This window comes from Salvelinus fontinalis, chromosome 3 (genome assembly GCF_029448725.1).
Source record: "Salvelinus fontinalis isolate EN_2023a chromosome 3, ASM2944872v1, whole genome shotgun sequence".
NCBI lineage: Eukaryota > Metazoa > Chordata > Actinopteri > Salmoniformes > Salmonidae > Salvelinus > Salvelinus fontinalis.
In genome coordinates, this window is record NC_074667.1 from 10,698,620 (window position 1) to 10,719,576 (window position 20,957).

The 20,957-nt window shown below is 43.9% G+C and overlaps 1 protein-coding gene across 2 annotated transcripts; it reads right to left on the reverse strand.

The window, feature by feature from the left end:
* Positions 1 to 250: 250 nt before the first annotated feature.
* Positions 251 to 20,665, reverse strand: LOC129838486 (protocadherin Fat 4). 2 transcript variants are annotated; one of them, XM_055905481.1, is made up of 30 exons: positions 20,501 to 20,665; positions 18,848 to 18,913; positions 18,377 to 18,540; positions 18,075 to 18,119; positions 17,855 to 17,944; positions 17,628 to 17,717; positions 17,031 to 17,138; positions 16,821 to 16,934; positions 16,620 to 16,713; positions 15,112 to 15,224; positions 14,725 to 14,898; positions 14,359 to 14,487; positions 13,937 to 14,092; positions 13,600 to 13,780; positions 12,662 to 12,795; positions 11,626 to 12,573; positions 5,085 to 5,210; positions 4,452 to 4,697; positions 4,072 to 4,170; positions 3,705 to 3,877; positions 3,340 to 3,491; positions 2,902 to 3,209; positions 2,642 to 2,752; positions 2,329 to 2,520; positions 2,137 to 2,231; positions 1,850 to 2,011; positions 1,330 to 1,518; positions 1,064 to 1,141; positions 868 to 907; positions 251 to 782 (listed from the first exon to the last, which is right to left on the reverse strand). In XM_055905481.1, exons 1-30 carry the CDS (start codon positions 20,577 to 20,579, stop codon positions 690 to 692), a joined length of 4,749 nt encoding a protein of 1,582 aa, XP_055761456.1. In that variant the 5' UTR covers positions 20,580 to 20,665; the 3' UTR covers positions 251 to 689. The 2 variants fall into 2 exon arrangements, with proteins under 2 accessions (XP_055761456.1, XP_055761462.1); XM_055905487.1 differs by lacking the exons at positions 251 to 782; positions 868 to 907 and having other exon boundaries at positions 1,059 to 1,141.
* Between the last annotated feature and the right edge of the window lie 292 nt (positions 20,666 to 20,957).

Below are 20,957 nucleotides of genomic sequence, written 5' to 3' on the forward strand. Positions count from 1 at the left end.
AATAGCACAGATTTAGGGGCTACAAAATAATATATTGATCCATTAATCGTCCTGATCCTTTTGCTGACCTCTGGGTAGTGTTCATTAGAGCATCCAACAAAAAACTAAAATGAGTCTTATTGGACAAGTCCAGGTAGTCCCGTTTCAATCTGTTTTCTTCCGTTTGGTGCATAATGAACATGAGTCTGTTGTCTCAAGCTCGAGCCATTTCTAAAGGTTTGAGTCTAAGCATTAGCATAGAGAAATGTTAGTAAAAATAAGACACTTTCTATCCAGGGTATGTCTTTTTTATTAGTTAAACCTAAATGCAGTGAAAAGTTGGTTCAGGTATGTTTGGTGACAGAGGAAATACATACCATCATTAGCACTCAGAAACAATATATTAGCATATAAAATAATTCATAGTAAGTGCTATTATTAGTGCTAAAATGTTCATATTCATATCATAGCCTTTTTTATTCTTACATTTATTGGCCAAAGGTCTTTGTTTGTTTTACAGAGAAATGCTCCTAATATGAGTGCAGCATAGACTGTAGCCAGCAATTGACGGTCAAAGCATTAGTGCAATAGCCAACCAATAAGTCAGAGCAAACGAATCATTCCTTCATTGCAGTGTTGCTCCATCTGTCTCACTGCTCTGGTGCACATTCATTGTGTGTGCTTTATTTGTGTTTAGTTGTCAGTGGGACTCAAAGAGAAGAGTTGTGGCTGTCACCATCTTGTCTGTCACACTCCGGGTCTGCCTCCTGTGAAGTCTTACTCTTTCTCCATGACCTTTTCCCCTAAAAAACAACAGCATGGATCATCGCCCTTGACCAACAATCGCACTGTATATTTGAACAGCCTGTGTTTGGCCTGGGTTCTTACCTGTTCTGAGCCTGTTGCTGATGCCTTCATGTCACTATTTCTAAAGCAGAAGAAAAGGCGGATGAGAAAGAACTCGCATAGTAGCTGTTTAAAAAATGAGAAAGTATTGATTTGAAATAGTACTCGTTCAATTGCATCCCATCATCATTTAATCAGTCTCAAATGAATCAAAAGTTAAGACGTCATATGTATTTACGTGTAAGCTTCATTTCGCCTATCAATGTCAAAGCTTTCCCTATAGGAGTCCTCTATGGGTTCTTTCATCCTTCTGAAGCTGAAAATAAATGGAGATGTTGAAACAGTGGTTAGCCTAGAATAATTTGTAGCAGAGTAATTTTGGGGATAAGGGGGTCATAATTGCAAATATGGCTAGTGGCAAGGGCTAGATTCATTATCATAAGTCAGGGTGTCTTAACTTAATGTTAATAACAAACACTAAGCAAACATGAATAAGCTACTCACTTGATAACGGTGAACGTCACCATCGCCACCAATCCTAGCAGGCTCAGGCCGAACAGGACGCCCAGGACGATTACTATGACCTGGTCAGAGGCAGGTTCGGCTGACTCCTCCTCCACCACATGCTCCAGCTCCGCCCCAAACACCTTCTCGAGCTCTGCCTTCACCGTGCCCGCCTCGCTCTGCAGCTTGCTGTGGGTGACATCAGAGAACGGCCGTTAGGGGCTTATTCTCGAGAATGCAACGTCACATTACAGATTTTTCAGATAGATTTGTGTCGTGTAGAACAGACATGGATGTCCATCGTGCCGAATAGAAAATTGTGGAGGCAATGTTGCGTCCAGTCATTGTATGTCTATGTCAACTACTAAAGAATGTTCCACAAAAATTCCCTTAATGAGACCCACCCCAGACCCACCACCCTCAAAGTTAAACTTTAATCAACAATGGCTTTGATTTTCTCATTATAGGATGGGCTACTTTGTTGTGGATGAAGTGATTTTCGACAACACATTGGTCTTACTTTTTGACATCTTTGGCAGGGATGACTTCCCCGCCGTCCACGGCAATGAAGCTGACGTACGTCTTGGCGGCGCCCCTAGATTCCCGGGACGCAACAGCTCCTCTGCTGGTGCTGGAAATCTCTATCACCTTCACGGTCCAGGCCAGAACTCGCCCTAAAGACCTAAGAGACACAGAGAACGAGAGACATATGAGGAAGAGCGATGGAGTATTGAAAGTGGGCAAAAGGACCCCGTCTAACAGCCCCACACTTTTGTGTGGTACAAGACATCAGTTCTAATATCTTACTCTTCCATCTCTGGGACCTTCTTCTCCACAACATTGGTGGCCTGGTTGAGGGAGATGACTACGACATCATTACTGGCACTTCCCTGCACGTCCACCTGGGGGCAGAATAGAGTAGCATACTGTAACTACTGTTGAAAGTGAGTTAAGTCATGTGTGTTACCATATGTACAGTACACTGTTGTCACCACTCACATCCACCCTGGTTGTAGCATGGAGTCCTTTAGGATCTGTGGCCTTCACCAGGACGGCGGTCGTCTTTCCTTCTAATCCCACCGCTAACACCACGTACACCTGGCCCGTGGAACGGTCCACGTCGAAAGACGAGCTGGACTCAGTCAGACTGTAGTCCAAACGCCCGCTGTCACCACTGTCTGGGTCTGTGGCCTGGGGAGAGGGGCAAAGAGTGGGGGATCAGGATGGAGGAGCTGGATGAGAACTTATGTCAACTTTGACATGGCACCAGGGATGTAGGGGTTATCCCGCTGTTCACTTTTGCATCCCTTACCTGAACTTGGACCACAGGGTATTTGTATGGGGCAATGCTGAAGATCTTGGCTTCATAAGTCTCTTCCTTGAACTCTGGGGCCTCGTTCACATCTTCCACCTGTACCCTGACCTGAGAGGAATAGTGAGGGAAGAGAGTGAGGGACGAAAGACTACTTGTGATTTGAAATCTATTCCCCCATATGATGAGATATTTTCAGCTAAGCAACCCCTCTAGAACTTCCTCTAAATCTGGTCGCCAGGTACCAGGATGGGTCATACCATTGCGACGGCAGAAGTAGGGGGAGTCCTGGAGTCCATTGCCTTCACCTCCAGGATGTACCACTCCTCAGTCTCTTTGTCCAGCGGCTCTTTGGTGGTGAGGGCTCCCAGGGCATCGACTGAGAACAGGTCCATGTGCGTGGACAGGACATAAGTAACCACAAACAAGGGGCTCCCTGGTGATGCCTTCACTGTCCCCACGAGTCTCCCTTTTGGTTCGTTCTCCGGAACGCTGAAGTCGTAGGAGGAGCTCTCAAAGGCCACATCCACTCCAAGGCTGACAGTCATCAGGAAGACCTGGACATTGACTATGAGGGGAAAAGAGAGAAAACACACACATATTTAGCATCCATCAATATTCAGACTAACATACGAAATAATACACTCGAACTCAACGTTACAAAAACACAAGTCCACTTGCGATGCTCGATCCCTGACCTGTGGAGTTCAGAGGAGGCATCCCGCTGTCCTTTGCCATTGCAGTGAGTTCAAGCAGTGTGTCCTCCGTGATATCAGAAAGGTCAGAGGCCACAGTCACCTCTCCTGTGCTACCATTCAGCGCCAAGCGAGGGGAGGCGCCTGAGAAGAAACTAGATAGCCAGAGGAGGAGCATTTGACGCATAACCCGGTGTAGAAACAGACACATTTCTTCAATATCGTTAAGGATCCATTTAGGCTGATTTTATTCCTTAATTTGGACTTTGGACTTGAAACTCATCTCTACAGTATCGGCTCTACGACTGGGAGTAGAAAGTACAACAGAGGTGTGTGTGTGTAAGTTTTGACAGCAGTGCATGGCTAACCTGTAGGTGATGAGTGCGTTCAGGCCCATGTCCTTATCTGTGGCAGAGAGGGTCAACAGCGCGTCCCCCACCTTGGCGTCCTTCACCAGGATGCTCTTAGTGTACGTACTGGCACTGAACACCGGCGTGTTGTCATTAACATCCGTCACACTCACTCTGATGCTGGTCATGTTCTGGTGAAGCGGGGTTGGAATCGTTGAAACCAACTTTGTGTAAGAAGGTAGGCTGCACAGAACTTTGATATTTTGTTTTATGGTATTATGGTGTATAGTGTTGTGTTATGATATGGTACTGCTATGGTAATGTCGTACTGATTTTAGGGTGAAGGGACCCTATCATTTAGGCCACTGTGTTTTGTATATAGTACCTGTCTCTGTGGTGTCCCCTTGTCAGTGGCCACAATGACCAGCTCATAGATGTCCTTGGTCTCCCGATCCAGAGGACCCACAACCAGTAGCATCCCATCCTTCAGCACAAGACACACTAGTGTAAATACACAGTGTTACCCTAACAATATTGCTCATGATTAAGCGAGTATGCTGAGATGAAATGTCCTGAGAAGAAACATGGTTTGCCAATGATGAGGTCATCAAGAGAGTCTGCTTTTTTTTGTGTTTTGTAATTTCTTAATCAAAATGATTGACACCTCAGTAAACAAACCTGATACCCTAGATCCACATTCACATCTAACAAAATGTATTATGTAAAGAAGGTTCACCTGAAGCTTCATTATTTGGTCAGACTCACCTCTCTGAAGCGAAATAGCGTGGCAGATGAGGAGATGGAGATGGTGACTTCTCCGTTGGAGCCGAGATCTGAGTCTGTGGCAAGGATATGGTACACCTCTCCTGGAGACTTGTCAGAGTACTCCCCCTCAGGGAAAGGGATGGGGTCTGGAAGAGTAGGGAACTGGGGTGTGTTGTCATTGTAGTCCAGAACGGTGATGTTGAGCTGGGCTGTGGCGTTCAGGCCATCTTCGTCCACCGCCACCACCTGAACACAGTGAGAGGGTTAAGACCTTAACATGTGACTTTGTTGAAATTGTTGACCGTCATGGTCTCGCTGAGCGTCTTATGTGAAATTATCAGCCTGCATTTGCCTATCCACATCGTACATTTTTATCACCTATATGACTTAACAACACGAGCAAAGACAATGTTAACTTTGGTGTCTAGGTGGGGTTGAGGTCCGGGTGATAGGAAGAGATAGATTGTTCTCCAGTTGTGTCCTTGCCCATCGTTAAGATATGAAAAAGCTTCCCCCTTCTACATAGATTACATTTATGGAAGTACACCCAACTGCTATTGGGGCCTATATTTGGGTGTAGACCTTATGAGAAATGCAGCGAAAGCACATGTAGATTGACATGACGTAGTATACCTGTAAAACATAGTTATCCTTTGTCTCTCTGTCCAAGGTGACGTCATTCTTCAGGGACACAACACCTTGTTTGTTTATGTTGAAGGTATCACTGGTAAATATGAAGTGACCTTTCGAGAATCCACCCTAAAAGGAAAACACAGAGATAATGGTGTCAGTTTATTATTCCAACGTCAGTCATAAATGTATTAGTGGGATGGATGTATTGAAATATTTTCAGATTGTTGATATCGTCATGAAATACACCATTATATATTGTCATCAATATACAGTACCAGTCAAAAGTTTGGACACACCTACTCATTCCAGGGTTTTTCGGTATTTTTACTATTTTCTACATTCAAGAATTTAACCTGTTTGGGATAGAGGGTGCTGTTTTCACTTTGGGGAAAAATCGTGCCCAATTTAAACGGCCTCGTACTCTATTCTTGCTCGTACAATATGCATATTATTATTACTATTGGATAGAAAACACTCTCAAGTTTCTAAAACCGTTTGAATTATATCTGTGAGTAAAACAGAACTCATTTTGCAGCAAACTTCCTGTCAGAAAGTGAAAAATCTGAAATCGAGGCTCTGTTCCAGGGCCTCCCTATTCATTTGCTTGAAATCTATGGGTATACATGCACTTCATACGCCTTCCACTAGATGTCAATAGGCAGTGAGAGGTGGAATGGGGTGTCAAGCTTTATCTATGGTCAAAAGAGAGTTCTTGGAATGACATGACCCGTTTCCTTTGTTCAGCAAGGCACGGAAAGGAACTCTGGATTGCCTTCTGAAAAGCTTTCGTTATAGACGGCTAATATCTCCGGCTTTGATTTTATTTGATAAATGTGATAATATCATCGTAAAGTATGTTTTTTTCAATATAGTTTTATCAGATTATTGAAAGTTTATCGGGAGTTTTGGCGTGTTCCGTTCTCTGCGTTTGGTGACGATGGACAGCTTCGCACCACTTGGCTAGCTTTGGTTGCTAATTTGACAGACGAAGAGGACATTCTAAATCCAAACAACGATTATTCTGGACAAAGGACCCCTTGTACAAGATTCTGATGGAAGCTCAACAAAAGTAGGACCCATTTATGATGTTATTTCATATTTCTGTCAAATGTTTAGTATTATTTTCCGCCCTGATTTTGGGCGCTGTCTCGCTATAACGTAAGCTGTATGTCGTACTAAAGTTATTTTTAGAATCCTAACACGGCGATTGCATTAAGAACTAGTGTATCTATCATTTGCTGTACAAATTTATTTTTTAGTAAAGTTTATGATGAGTTATTTGGTCAGAATAGGTGAGTGTCAGAAATATATCCGGAGATTCTGGAAAAAAAGTTGCTACGTTTTCACAATGTATAACCACGGATTTCAGCTCTAAATATGCACATTTTCGAACAAAACATAAGTGTATTGTATAACCTGATGTTATAGGACTGTCATCTGATGAAGCTTGTCAAGGTTAGTGAAAAATTATATATCTTTTGCTGTTTTTTTGCGATCGCTAACTTTTGCTGCTGATAAATGTGTTGTGTTTTTGGCTATTGTGGTAAGCTAATATAATGCTGAAAAAATCTGAAATATTGGCTGGATTCACAAGATGTTTGTCTTTCATTTGCTGTACACCATGTATTTTTCATAAATGTTTTATGATGAGTATTTACGTATTTCACGTTGGTCTCTGTAATTACTCTGGCTGCTTCAGTGCTATTTGTGATGGTAGCTGCAATGTAAAACTATGATTTATACCTCAAATATGCACATTTTTCAAACAAAACATAGATTTATTGTATAACATGTTATAAGACTGTCATCTGATGAAGTTGTTTCTTGGTTAGTTTGGTTGGTTCTTGGTTAGTTTGGTTGGTTTTGTGCAAGCTACCTGTGCTGTGAAAGAAATGTCTGTGCTTTTTTGTATTTGGTGGTGAGCTAACATAAATATACGTGGTGTTTTCGCTGTAAAACATTTTAAAAATCGGACATGTTGGATGGATTCACAAGATGTTTATCTTTCATTTGCTGTATTGGACTTGTTAATGTGTGAAAGTTAAATATTTCTAGAAAATATTTTTTGAATTTCAGTGGAATGTGTGGGCGGAACCCCTGTACTTAACTTTTAAGACAAACTATGAAATAACACATCACGTAGTAAGCAAAACATTTTTTTTTTATTTTTTTTTATTTTATCCCCTTTTCTCCCCAATTTTCGTGGTATCCAATCGCTAGTAATTACTATCTTGTCTCATCGCTACAACTCCCGTACGGGCTCGGGAGAGACGAAGGTCGAAAGCCATGCGTCCTCCGAGGCACAACCCAACCAAGCCGCACTGCTTCTTTAACACAGCGCGCCTCCAACCCGGAAGCCAGCCGCACCAATGTGTCGGAGGAAACACTGTGCACCTGGCCCCTTGGTTAGCGCGCACTGCGCCCAGCCCGCCACAGGAGTCGCTGGAGCGCGATGAGACAAGGAAATCCCTACCGGCCAAACCCTCCCTAACCCGGACGACGCTAGCCCAATTGTGCGTCGCCCCACGGACCTCCCGGTCGCAGCCGGCTGCGACAGAGCCTGGGGGCGAACCCAGAGACTCTGGTGGCGCAGTTAGCACTGCGATGCAGTGCCCTAGACCACTGCGCCACCCGGGAGGCCCAGCAAAACATTTTTAAACAAATCTAAATATATTTGAGATTCTTCAAAGTAGCCACCCTTTGCCTTGATGACAGTTTTGCACACTCTTGGCATTCTGTCAACCAGCTTCATGAGGTAGTCACCTGGAATGCATTTCAATTAACAGGTGTGCCTTGTTAAAAGTTCATTTGTGGAATTTATTTCCTTCCTAATGCGTTTGAGACAATCAGTTGTGTTGTGACAAGGTAGGGGTGGTATACAGCAGATAGCCCTATTTGGTAAAAGACCAGGTCCATATTATGGCAAGAAAAGCTCAAATAAGCAAAGAGAAATGACAAGCCATCATTACTTTAAGACATGAAGGTCAGTCAATCTGGAAAATTTCAAGAACTTTTAAAGTTTCTTCAAGTGCAGTCTCAAAAACCATCAAATGCTATGATGAAACTGGCTCTCATGAGGACCGCCACAGGAATGGAAGACCCAGAGTTACCTCTGCTGCAGAGGGGAAGTTCATTAGAGTTAACTGCACCTCAGATTGCAGCCCAAATAAATGCTTCACTTAGTTCAAGTAACAGGCACATCTCAACTGTTCAGAGGAGACTGCGTGTATCAGGCCTTCATTGTCGAATTGCTGCAAAGAAACCACTACTAAAGGACACCAATGGTCCAAGAAACATGAGCAATGGACATTAGACCGGTGGAAATCTGTCATTTGGTCGGATGAGTCCAAATTTGAGATTTTTGGTTCCAACCACCGTGTCTTTGTGAGATGCATGTGTGGATCCCACTGTGGAGCATGGAGGAGGAGGTGTGATGGTGCTTTCCTGCTGACAGTGTCTGTGATTTGTTTAGAATTCAAGGCACACTTAATAACCAGCATGGCTACCATAGCATTCTGTAGCGATATGCCATCCCATCTGGTTTGTGCTTAGTGGGATTATTATTTGTTTTTCAGCAGGACAATGACCCAACACACCTCCAGGCTGTGTACGGGCTATTTGACCAAGAAAGAGAGTGATGGAGTGCCTCATCAGAACCTGGCCTCCACAATCACCTGACCTCAACCCAATCTTTTTAAATTGAACCTTTTATTTAACTAGGCAAGTCAGTTAAGAACAAATTATTGTTTACAATGACGGCCTAGGAACAGTGGGCAGAACAACAGATTTTTACCTTGTCAGCTCAGGGATTCGATCTTGCAACCTTTCAGTTTCTAGTCCAACGCTCTAACCACTAGGCTACCTGCCACCCCATGAGATGGCTTGGGATGAGTAGGACCGCAGATTGAAGGAAAAGCAGCCAACAAGTGCTCAGCACATGTGGGAACTCCTTCAAGACTGTTGGAAAAGCATTCCAGATGAAGCTGGTTGAGAGAATGCCAAGAATGTGCAAAGCTGTCATCAAGGCAAAGGGTGGCTACTTTGATGAATCTCAAATATAAAATATATTTTGATTTGTTTAACACTTTTTTGGTTCCTACATGATTCCATATGTGTCATTTCATAGTTTTTATGTCTTCACTATTATTATACAATGCAGAAAATAATAAAATTAAGAAAAACAGGACCCTCCGCAAGGCTAATTTTAGACCCAAGCCAACCCCTGTACCCGGACTTTGAAATACTCCCCTCTGGGCGCAGGTATAGGGCACCCCTCAGCAGGAAAAACAGAACCAGACAATCATTTGTGCCAGGTGTGATATCCCTCCTAAATAGCTCGGGCTAATGTCCCTATCGACTCAGTATTCTTATTTTATTTTTTAAATGTTTTATTTTTTAAATGTTTTATTGGTATGTAAGTGTTATGAAAGTTGTATTGTCCATTTTGTTTTGTATTTAAATGCCACTTTCAATGTGTGCATGACACTGCAACAAAATTTCCCCATGGGACAATAAAGTCAGTAAGTAAATAAACCCTTGAATGAGCAGGTGTGTCCAAAATTTTGACTGCTACTGTATATATTGTCATTGATATACACTGCTCAAAAAAATAAAGGGAACACTTAAACAACACAATGTAACTCCAAGTCAATCACACTTCTGTGAAATCAAACTGTCCACTTAGGAAGCAACACTGATTGACAATAGATTTCACATGCTGTTGTGCAAATGGAATAGACAAAAGGTGGAAATTATAGGCAATTAGCAAGACACCCCCCAAAACAGGAGTGATTCTGCAGGTGGTGACCACAGACCACTTCTCAGATCCTATGCTTCTTGGCTGATGTTTTGGTCACTTTTGAATGCTGGCGGTGCTCTCACTCTAGTGGTAGCATGAAACGGAGTCTACAACCCACACAAGTGGCTCAGGTAGTGCAGTTCATCCAGGATGGCACATCAATGCGAACTGTGGCAAAAAGGTTTGCTGTGTCTGTCAGCGTAGTGTCCAGAGCATGGAGGCGCTACCAGGAGACAGGCCAGTACATCAGGAGACGTGGAGGAGGCCGTAGAAGGGCAACAACCCAGGAGCAGGACCGCTACCTCCGCCTTTGTGCAAGGAGGTGCACTGCCAGAGCCCTGCAAAATGACCACCAGCAGGCCACAAATGTGCATGTGTCAGCATATGGTCTCACAAGGGGTCTGAGGATCTCATCTCGGTACCTATTGGCAGTCAGGCTACGTCTGGCGAGCACATGGAGGGCTGTGCGGCCCCACAAAGAAATGCCACCCCACACCATGACTGACCCATCGCCAAACCGGTCATGCTGGAGGATGTTGCAGGCAGCAGAACGTTCTCCACGGCGTCTCCAGACTCGGTCACATCTGTCACATGTGCTCATGTGCTCAGTGTGAACCTGCTTTCATCTGTGAAGAGCACAGGGCGCCAGTGGCGAATTTGCCAATCTTGGTGTTCTCTGGCAAATGCCAAACGTCCTGCACGGTGTTGGGCTGTAAACACAACCCCCACCTGTGGACGTCGGGCCCTCATACCATCCTCATGGAGTCTGTTTCTGACTGTTTGAGCAGACACATGCACATTTGTGGCCTGCTGGAGGTCATTTTGCAGGGCGCTGGCAGTGCACCTCCTTGCACAAAGGCGGAGGTAGCGGTCCTGCTGCTGGGTTGTTGCCCTCCTACGGCCTCCTCCACGTCTCCTGATGTACTGGCCTGTCTCCTGGTAGCGCCTCCGTGCTCTGGACACTACGCTGACAGACACAGCAAACCTTTTTGCCACAGTTCGCATTGATGTGCCATCCTGGATGAACTGCACTACCTGAGCCACTTGTGTGGGTTGTAGACTCCGTTTCATGCTACCACTAGAGTGAGAGCACCGCCAGCATTCAAAAGTGACCAAAACATCAGCCAAGAAGCATAGGATCTGAGAAGTGGTCTGTGGTCACCACCTGCAGAATCACTCCTGTTTTGGGGGGTGTCTTGCTAATTGCCTATAATTTCCACCTTTTGTCTATTCCATTTGCACAACAGCATGTGAAATCTATTGTCAATCAGTGTTGCTTCCTAAGTGGACAGTTTGATTTCACAGAAGTGTGATTGACTTGGAGTTACATTGTGTTGTTTAAGTGTTCCCTTTATTTTTTTGAGCAGTGTATGTATATATATATATATATATATATATATATATATATATATATATATATATATATATATATATATATATATGAAAAATATTGACTACGGTATATCGATTACGGTATAACAATGACGATAAATCAACTACTATATATATATATATAGTATATATATATATAGTAGTTGATATATCGTCATTGTTATATATATATATATAGTAGTTGATATATCGTCATTGTTATACCGTAATCGATATACCGTAGTCAATATTTTTCATTTCGTGCAGATATATCACTGATCTCAATGTAGATGGTAATGTTATAGATATTGTTTATATCATAACGAAATATAATCGATCTCATGATGATAATGACAGTCTCATTTCTCTGACCTCATCCTCGTCGGTGACCTCCAGGGTCACGATAGCCGCTCCGCTGGCCAGGTTCTCAGAGACGGCGACATCGTAGCGCTCTGCGCTGAACTGAGGCGGGTTGTTGTTCACATCTTTCACCCTCACCACCACTGATCCATTCCCAACGAGGGACGGGGTCCCCCCATCTGCGGCCTGTACCATTAGGTTGTACACCTTCACTGTTCCATAGTCCAAGGCCTGAGCCAGCCGCAGTTCCCCAGTGGAAGAGTCCAACTGGAAGAACGCCACGGTCGAGGGAGGGTCTTGCTGAAATATACTATAGGTCACTGTACCGTTTGTGCCTTCGTCAAGATCCACCGCTTCTAGGGTGACCAGTGTTGTTCCCACAGACTCTGTTTCTAAGACCTCAACCTCATATTCCGTCTTGGAGAAACTTGGAACATTGTCGTTGATGTCAGATACTTGAATGAGCAGGGTGGCGGTTGCGGAGAGAGCTGGACGACCTTGGTCCTGAGCCACCACCTCCAGGCTGAACTCTGCTTTGGTCTCTCTGTCCAGCGCCCCAGCCAGGGACACCATCCCTATTTTGGGATCGATAGCGAACTTTCCCTCGCCTCCCCGGAGGGCATAGCGGAGCTCCCTGTTGAAGCCACTGTCCGCGTCCGTGGCGGTCATGGCAGTGAGGTTGGCCCCTACCTCCGTATCCTCCGGGACCAGTTGTGTCACAGAGCTGGCGCCAAACACGGGGCTGTTGTCGTTGATGTCAATCACTTCCACCACAACGGTTGCCTCATCGCTACTGGTGCCATCCGAGATTGAGATCTGGACTGAGTAGTTATTTTGGGTCTCATAGTCCAGTTTGACCTTAGAGGTGAAAACGCCTTTGGAGTCAACGGCGAACTTGTCGGCGTCTGTCAGGACCTGAAGCGTCACGGGAACTACTGTTGTTACTGCTAGGAATGTCACCTATATAGGGGGTGACAAAAATGTTATAGGATCGATCTGGTTGTTTTTTTCAGATGAAGTAGAATTTAGTGGTTCTGGGGAAGTTCACCTTGACAATCACCGTCCCTGGATCTGTCTCTTCCTCTATCCTCCCACGGTAAGTGTTCAAGAGGAACTGGGGTTTGGAATCTCCAGGTGCCTGGATCTCCACTAGCACCGAGGAGGAACGAGATATTACGCCACCTACAGGACAGGAGGAGAACAGTCACTTTGTGGTGCAATTTCTTTGGGACCCATAACCAAATCTCCAGCTGTTGAGGGCCTCCCGGGTGGCGCAGTGGTCTAGGGCACTGCATCGCAGCGCCAGCTGCGCCACCAGAGACTCTGGATTTGCGCCCAGGCTCTGTCGCAGCCGGCCGCGACCGGGAGGTCCGTGGGGCGACGCACAATTGGCCTAGCGTCGTCCGGGTTAGGGAGGGTTTGGCCGGTAGGGATATCCTTGTCTCATCGCGCACCATTGACTCCTGTGGCGGGCCGGGCGCAGTGCACGCTAACCAAGGGGGCCAGGTGCACGGTGTTTCCTCCGACACATTGGTGCGGCTGGCTTCCGGGTTGGAGGCGCGCTGTGTTAAGAAGCAGTGCGGCTTGGTTGGGTTGTGTTTCGGAGGACGCATGGCTTTCGACCTTCGTCTCTCCCGAGCCCGTACGGGAGTTGTAGCGATGAGACAAGATAGTAATTACTAGCAACTGGATACCATGAAAATTGGGGAGAAAAGGGGGTAAAAATAAATAAATAAATAAATGAAATCTCCAGCTGTTGACTGACTAGCCTCCTGTAGATATACACTATTCCTCTCATATTACTTTAGTCTACAGTGTATATATATGGTTACTAGTCTATGGTATGTTTGCTCGAGTTGCTTGTGTTCTTTCACATACCTCCTCAACTTTACGTTCAGATTAATTCCGCGTTACAATGCGCTCCACAAAATTGTTTACATTACACTAGCTTCAAGTTCTCTATACAGAGACTGTACCTAGACTCACCGTCTCTTGCTGCTACATAGAGAGGGAACCGAAGGACCGTGTTCTCCTCCAGAGGAATGTTATTTTCCAGCTTTATCTCGCCTGTGTTTTCATCGATGGAGAAATATCCTTCCAGGTTCCCAAACTCTATTGAGTACTTGACCTGTCCATTAGCACCAGCATCCAGGTCCGCTGCTTCAACCTACCAATCACACAGTGTGGCGACAAAGCCATCGTTTTCTTTTTTACAATCGTGTTACTATGGCTGTCATGCGTTTCCCACATTGTAAATGGCTCTGACAAAATACTTTAACAAACACAGTGACGAATTGAGGTTCAAGGTTAGACACCATCTCACCTGGGTAATCAACATCCCCACCGTTTGGTTCTTGAAGACCTTGCCCTCGTACCTGGAGCTCTTAAATTGAGGACTGTTGTCATTCTCATCCAGGAGGGTGACGTTCACATCAGCCAACACAACGTGGTTAGGCGGGTCGTTTTCCCGTGCTTCAATCTTCATATTGGATGTAGGGAAGACATGGGAAGGTGTTCAACAGTATACCAACTGACGTGTGCACTCCCCATTGTGACAGACTTCTTGATAAGACATGTTTTATTAGATGGTACAGGGCACTGCCAAGTGCCATTAGACCTGGAGTTTGCACCTTTTTAGACATATTTACAGGTTCCTTGCTGATTTATTAGCTATTGTGATTATGTCTGCTCCTAAATGGATCAAAGTTGTAGGTCTGAGTACTGTTATGTTTCAGAGTGTCTGACCTGAAAGGTGAAATTTCCAACAGTCTCCCTGTCCAGGTCAGCTGAACTCTTCACTATGACAGTTCCATCCAAGAGTATAGAGAAAGGGACAGTCTCCGGAAGGATCCGCAACGTTCCCACAAATCCACCCTGAGACAAAGACAAAATGGTTTCATGTCCAATTGGGGGGGAAAATGAAGTTTTTTTGTGACAAATGATTTGGCTCATGTCGAAACCGACAACTCAAGATACAAACGTGTAAACTGTTTTGATATATGCACTTATTGACATTGCATCCTTGCTCGAGTAGTGAAATACATCTCTTTTTGTGTAAATCCATCACCCATTTGTTTTATGTGCAATGAACCTCTAAGCCACTATACCTACCTTGTCCAGGTCAGTGATTGTGACTCTGAAAACAACTGTGTCTTTTTGAGAGTTCTCCAATATTGCGACAGAGTAGCTAGCTTTGTCAAACTCTGGAGCGTTGTCATTGACGTCCTCGATTGTGACAGACACCAACGCGTCAGCGGTCTTTAGGCTGTCATCCTGCTGAGATGCCTGGAAGGAAGTGATAGATGTTGATATTTGACATCCATAACTTGGGATGTATACAACGGTAACCAGCCCTCCTAATGCCCATACCATGTTAACTGTCTTAATGCACTTGTGATTGTGAATAAATCTACAGTGAGAATGAACTGAGAGAAGTACGGTTTGACTTTTTAGAGAAGTCGTAAAACGCTAGAATGCTATAGCTACAATTCCCAATACCTTGATATTGACAGTGACTGTAGGTATCTCCTCTCTGTCCAGCCCAGTCACCACAGAGATGACTCCACTGTTTGTGTCGATGTTGAAGTTACTGCGATACTTGCTCGGCGATACTGAGGTAAAGTCACACAACAACATTCCACCACAATGTGAACAGAACCAAAACAATTGCCTCATACATACGTTTTCATGCAAATAGGATATTCTGATGGTTTCCATATGCAAAGATACACTCCATGACCAAATGTATGTGGACACTTGCTCGTCGAACATCTCATTACAAAATCATGGGCATTAATATAACCACCTTCTGGGCGGAAAGCCTCTTCTGGGAAGGCTTTCCACTAGATGTTGGAACATTGCTGCATTGATGCTTCCATTCCATGCTTCCATTCAGCCACAAGAGCATTAGTGAGGTTGGGCCTGGCTCGCAGTCTGCGTTTTCAATTCAACCCAAAAGTGTTCAAAGGGGTTGAAGTCAGGACTCTGTGCAGACCAGTCAAGTTATTCCACACCGATATCGACAAATCATTTCTGTATGGACCTCACTTTGTGCACGGGAGCATTGTCATGCTGAAACAGGAAAGGGCCTTCCCCAAATTGTTGCCACAAAGTTGGAAGCACAGAATTGTCTAAAATGTAATTGTATGCTGTAGCGTTAAGATTTCCGTTCACTGGAACTAAGGGGCCTAGCCCAAACAATGAAAGACCGCCTCAGACCATTATTTCTTCTCCACCAAACTTTACAGTTGGCACTATGCATTGAGGCAGGTAGCGTTGTCCTGGCATCGGCCAAACCCAGATTTGTCCGATTTGCCCGATGGTGAAGCGTGATTCATTCCAAAGAGAACGAGTTTCCGCTGCTCCAGAATGCAATGGAGGTGAGCATTACACCACTCCAGCTGACGCTTGGCATTGTGCATGGTGATCTTAGGCTTGTGTGCGCTGCTTGGCCATGGAAACCCATTTCATGAAGCTCCCAACGAACAGTTCTTGTGCTGACGTTGCTTTCAGAGGCAGTTTGGAATTCGGTAGGGAGTGTTGAAACCGACAGATGATTTTTACGTGCTTCAGTACTCGGCAATCCCGCTCTGTGAGCTTGTGTGGTCTACCACTTTGCGCCTGAGCCGTTGTTGCTCCTAGATGTTTCCACTTCACAATAACAGCACTTACAGTTGACTGGGGCAGCTCTACAGTAGCAGGGCAGAAACTGGACGAACTGTCTTGTTGGAAAGGTGGCATCCAATGAAGGTGCCACGTTGTAAGTCACTGAGCTCTTCAGTGAGGCCATTCTACTGGCAATGTTTGTCTGTGGAGATTGCATGGCTGTGTGATTGAGTTTATACACCTGTCAGCGACGGGTATGGCTAAAATAGGCGAATCGACTAATTTGAATGGGTGTCCACATACTTTTGTATATATAGTGTACTTGTTTCGTATCATTTTTTCCCCCTAAGACTGATGGGAGTTGTAGTCCAAGCCAGTGGTAAAAGCCTCAAGTAGATTACCTGAACTGATGCTGTAGACTATAGCCACATTAATGCCAGTGTCTCCATCTTGTGCTTTTATGCCCTCTGGCTGGATGGTGAGGAAAGGCCCTGTCTAAAGAGGAGATGATGTATTAAATAGACATCACAACCATAGCAACACAGTAGCTTTAAGGATACTTATATGACATTTTGGAGTCTGATGGGTATGATGACACTCACTTGGTCTTCCTGTATGGTAGCCTGGTAAAGGCTGTGATTGAAATGGGGATTCAGATTATCAAAGTCCGTAATCTCAAGATGAACGTCTGCTGTGTCGAAGAGATCACCATTATCCTAAAAGGAAGGATCCCAGAAGCGTTATTAATAGATTAACATGGATATCCATTTATGGACCAATGTGGTTGGGTGTGATATGGTGAGATCACCTACCCGCGCCTCAACTGTGAATTTGTAGTTTTTGGCAATGTTGTAGTTCAGAGGTCTCTTCAGCAGTACAGCCCCATCGTTGCGGACCTCAAATTCAGCGGGTGCTGGGTCCTTAAATAAGGTGGAAGACCAAGTCATTGTGGAACAGTATCAGAGGAAGAACCAGAAATCTATTCAGTCATAATTTCCAGTGGGTTATCCAATATCTGTTATAGATTATAGACCTACATTGTAGCTGTATATATTTTTGTAAGACAGTTGTATGGACAGTTTAGACTAGCTGTTTACTTTGGTGGATGTGACATATTGATCACTTCGCTGTGACTAACTTGTGACCGAAAGGATTCGAACCCGGGTCTCCTGTCCATCCCTCTAACCCAAGGGAGCTAATGTAGCTCAAGTGTGGTCATAGAACCACTGCTGTTCCACTTATAAAAAGTATAGACCAGGACCTGAATGTATCAGGCGTCTCAGAGTAGGACTGCTGATCTAGGATCAGGTCTCCCTTCTTATTTATTATTATCTAAAAGACTAAACTGATCCTATATCAGCACTCCTGCTCTGAGACTCTTGGTGAACACAGGCCCATGTGTGACTCACCAATATGCGGTATGTCATTCTGTTGTTGTTTATGCTGATATCGGCATCCACTGCTTTCACTCTGATCACCTCAGTATTCACTGCCTGAATCTGGAGAGACAAAACACATGGTGGTTAACCACGTAAACAACCCGTAGGGGCTCATACTCTCCATTGTATTGCAAGGTGTAAGACAGGAGTATTATGTTTTTGCCAACTCATCTTCTGTTGACTGATGTAGCCTTTACCTCAGATATTGTTTTCGTGTACACCTTTTGCTCGAATATTGGAGCGTTGTCATTTAGGTCGGTGACGATAAGTTTTCGTTTATTTTCTAGCTGAAGAGAGAATAACAGTTTGTTATGTCAACAAAATGCACTTCTCATACATTACAATATATTGTTACAATCCATCATATACAGCATACATACTACCCATTGTAGTTTAGAATCTTTCAATTTTACTTACCGCACCATTCACACACATAACAGAATACCAAAGTTGCCCGCCAACCTACAAGAGAGAGGGGGGGGGGTAATTGTAAAGTTCAAAACCCTTTGCAGCATGATCATCAGGAATTAGCCTTCGCCCATTTTGTCAATAAAAAAAGCTCAAACCTAAAGTGAACCATACTAGACCATGAATGACATTGTATAGCTCTGATCCAGAGCGCTACTGCGCATTCCTCTACTGTAGGAGTTTAGCAGAGGCACACGCACCAACACCCTGGACCAGAGCTAGACGTTGTAGAGCCACCATAACCATCTCACCTGTGGTAACAGATCTGCATCCAGCGCCATCTTGGTACGGACTGTTGCATTTGTACTCCCAGGAGTGTAAACTAACTCGAGAAAATTGATGTGTTCTGGAAAGGCATACGCCACAAGCCTCACGGTATTACCCACGGGGATCTCGTTGAGGACTTCCACTTTCCCTGTTGTAGCATCAGGGGGAGGCAAATATTCATTTTGATGATGTATAGTACCAGCAATTTCTATTGAATGTTGTTGAATGTTTCCACCTATTACAGTCAACATATTGTAACAAAGGTTGTTACAAAAAAGACTGAACCCATTCTATAAATCAAATTTTCTCCCTTCATCCAGCAATCTCTCATTTCCTGTGTAATCGTTTATTAACAGAAATACCTGTAAGACAAATTGGTTTGGTGACTCATGAACAAATATAATACTTGAATGGATATGGCATGGATGACTGTAATGAATGACTGCATTGATTACCCTCATAGTCCTCATCCACAGTTCCCAGTGTCAGGTCTGACCCTTCAGCACAGTTCACTGATGTACCTAGAAATAAACATTAGGGAAAACATGGTATTGTTTATGTGGATCTTTAGCATCATGGAATAGCAAATGACAATCTCTAATCAGAATTCTGGTGAATTCTATTTGAGTTGTGTCAATATCTCCTGTATTGCCTGTTTTGCATGCCATTTTGCCATTAGTACGTGTCACATATCAGTTTGCAAACTATGTAAAAAAAAAAAAAAAAATGTATCATTGAGCCGCATACAAACATGGTCTCTTTTTTGCTTTCCTTGAATAAGGCAGCTCCTTATTGCAAGTGTTTCAGCCTAGCTCAGTGCTTTCTGTGGTGATGGAGCAGCCAGCAGAAAATACGAATCGTAGGGGTTGGTAATGTTCTCTAGTTACGCCGTGATTGGCTCAGTGTTCTGTCACTCATGGGGACACCATATCCCTGCTAAATCTACGGGGAGAGCTCAAAAATTCAAGCGCCTTGGGTGCTGCCATAGAGTTACATTAGAAGTGCCCATCCAATAAGTCTCAAGGTCATTGGCCACAGATAAAATCACATTATATCTACCATAGATTTGATGGGACTGATCATGTCAACATCATACTTTCAAAATCTTAGCTAGCAAACTAGACAAGCAGTCATCATGAATCACGTCGACAATCTACTGGCAAATCCTTTTCAATCCTTGTCATATGAAGAGAAATTATAGATAAAATGTATCGGTGCTCATCGGCCATTGGACATAAACATTACACAACAAGTTGGAAATCGCAAATTCAACAATGAGTGGTTTGAAAGAAATCAGTAGCGAACTGCAAGCGTTGTAAAGCAATCACTAGCCTGGTATTCAGTGGAGTGGGTGTGTGGTCCAAGTCTGGGTTTAAGGGTCTCTTTTCCAAGCTTAAAAGGATAAACATTCAACACCATGGGCCAGAAAAGGTTGAAAACAGTGTCTATGCTGTCAATCCAGCATGACCTCTGCCATGTTCAAAACAACTGGAAACTCGGAAATCTCAGACTTCAGTGAGTTCAAGACAACTGGGACCTTGGAAAAAAAACGAGCTCCTACTGGGAAAATACGTTTTTAACGGTCATTCAATTCGGAATTCCATGTCGGGAACTCAGGCCTCTTTCTAAAAATCCAACCTGAAGATCACTGACATCATGATTCAACCTTGTTTTTTTCCGAGTTCCCAGTTGTCTTGAAAGCACCATAAATCCAGAGAATGACAGACTTTGATGACAAAGTTTGAGGACAAAATTGTTTAGTGTTGTGTCGTGGCTCTACTGGAATGCATCTCAAAAATGTGTGGGGGGGGGGGGTTTACCCTTCCTACTGTTACTCCAACTTGCCTGTCTCCCCCTCTGTTTACTAACGTCTAAATGAAGTGTCAGAAATACATAATAATAATAATCTAATAAATAGCTTATATGTGTAAAATAATATAAGAGCATACATTTATCAAAATACAAAGGCAAATCAATTACCGATTTAACATTTCTAATTGATCTTAACCGTTTTCTATTAATCTACTGTATACAGTATTCCCCAAACCATGTACCGTATTGATATCATACCAATCTTCAAAATGTAGCCACAAACAAACTTTACTCACTTATGGGGATGCCCGTGACAACATGAACACATAGAGAGCCTGAGAGGAGTAACATCCACATAAAACGTATAGCCCCCATATTGGATGGTGATTGTCCCTACTTTTCTACCACCTGCTGCAGTACCGTCCACAGCACCTGCTTGACCGACTGATTTCCTGAATAAAGGGAATATTGAAATGGCCACACTTTATTTACCCTACAATGTATTTATGACTTGCCATTAAGTGTTACTGCCTGACTACAGGGATATAAACAGGTCCAAGGGGCACTGACAACACCATGGAATGTGTTGCGCATTCATTGTAACAGCCACATACAGATGTAGAATCTTAATTTGAGCCAATTTGCTACAATAGGAAAATAATCCTACAGCATCAGGAAAATTGAATTATGATGTGGATTATAATTAAGGGATATTTTTTAGGGGTTGATACATTTTTCGTCAGGGCAAATAAA

What these genes read in the sequence shown, in the direction of transcription:
- LOC129838486 (XM_055905481.1), bottom strand. Translation starts at nt 20,579, where the DNA reads ATGGGGGCTATACGTTTTATGTGGATGTTACTCCTCTCAGGCTCTCTA. An exon ending in AATTCACAGTTGAGGCGCGG is followed by an intron (nt 16,935 to 17,030) that starts GTAGGTGATCTC and finishes CCTTCCTTTTAG; the next exon opens with GATAATGGTGATCTCTTCGA. An exon ending in GTGACGTTCACCGTTATCAA is followed by an intron (nt 1,142 to 1,329) that starts GTGAGTAGCTTA and finishes ATTTATTTTCAG; the next exon opens with CTTCAGAAGGATGAAAGAAC.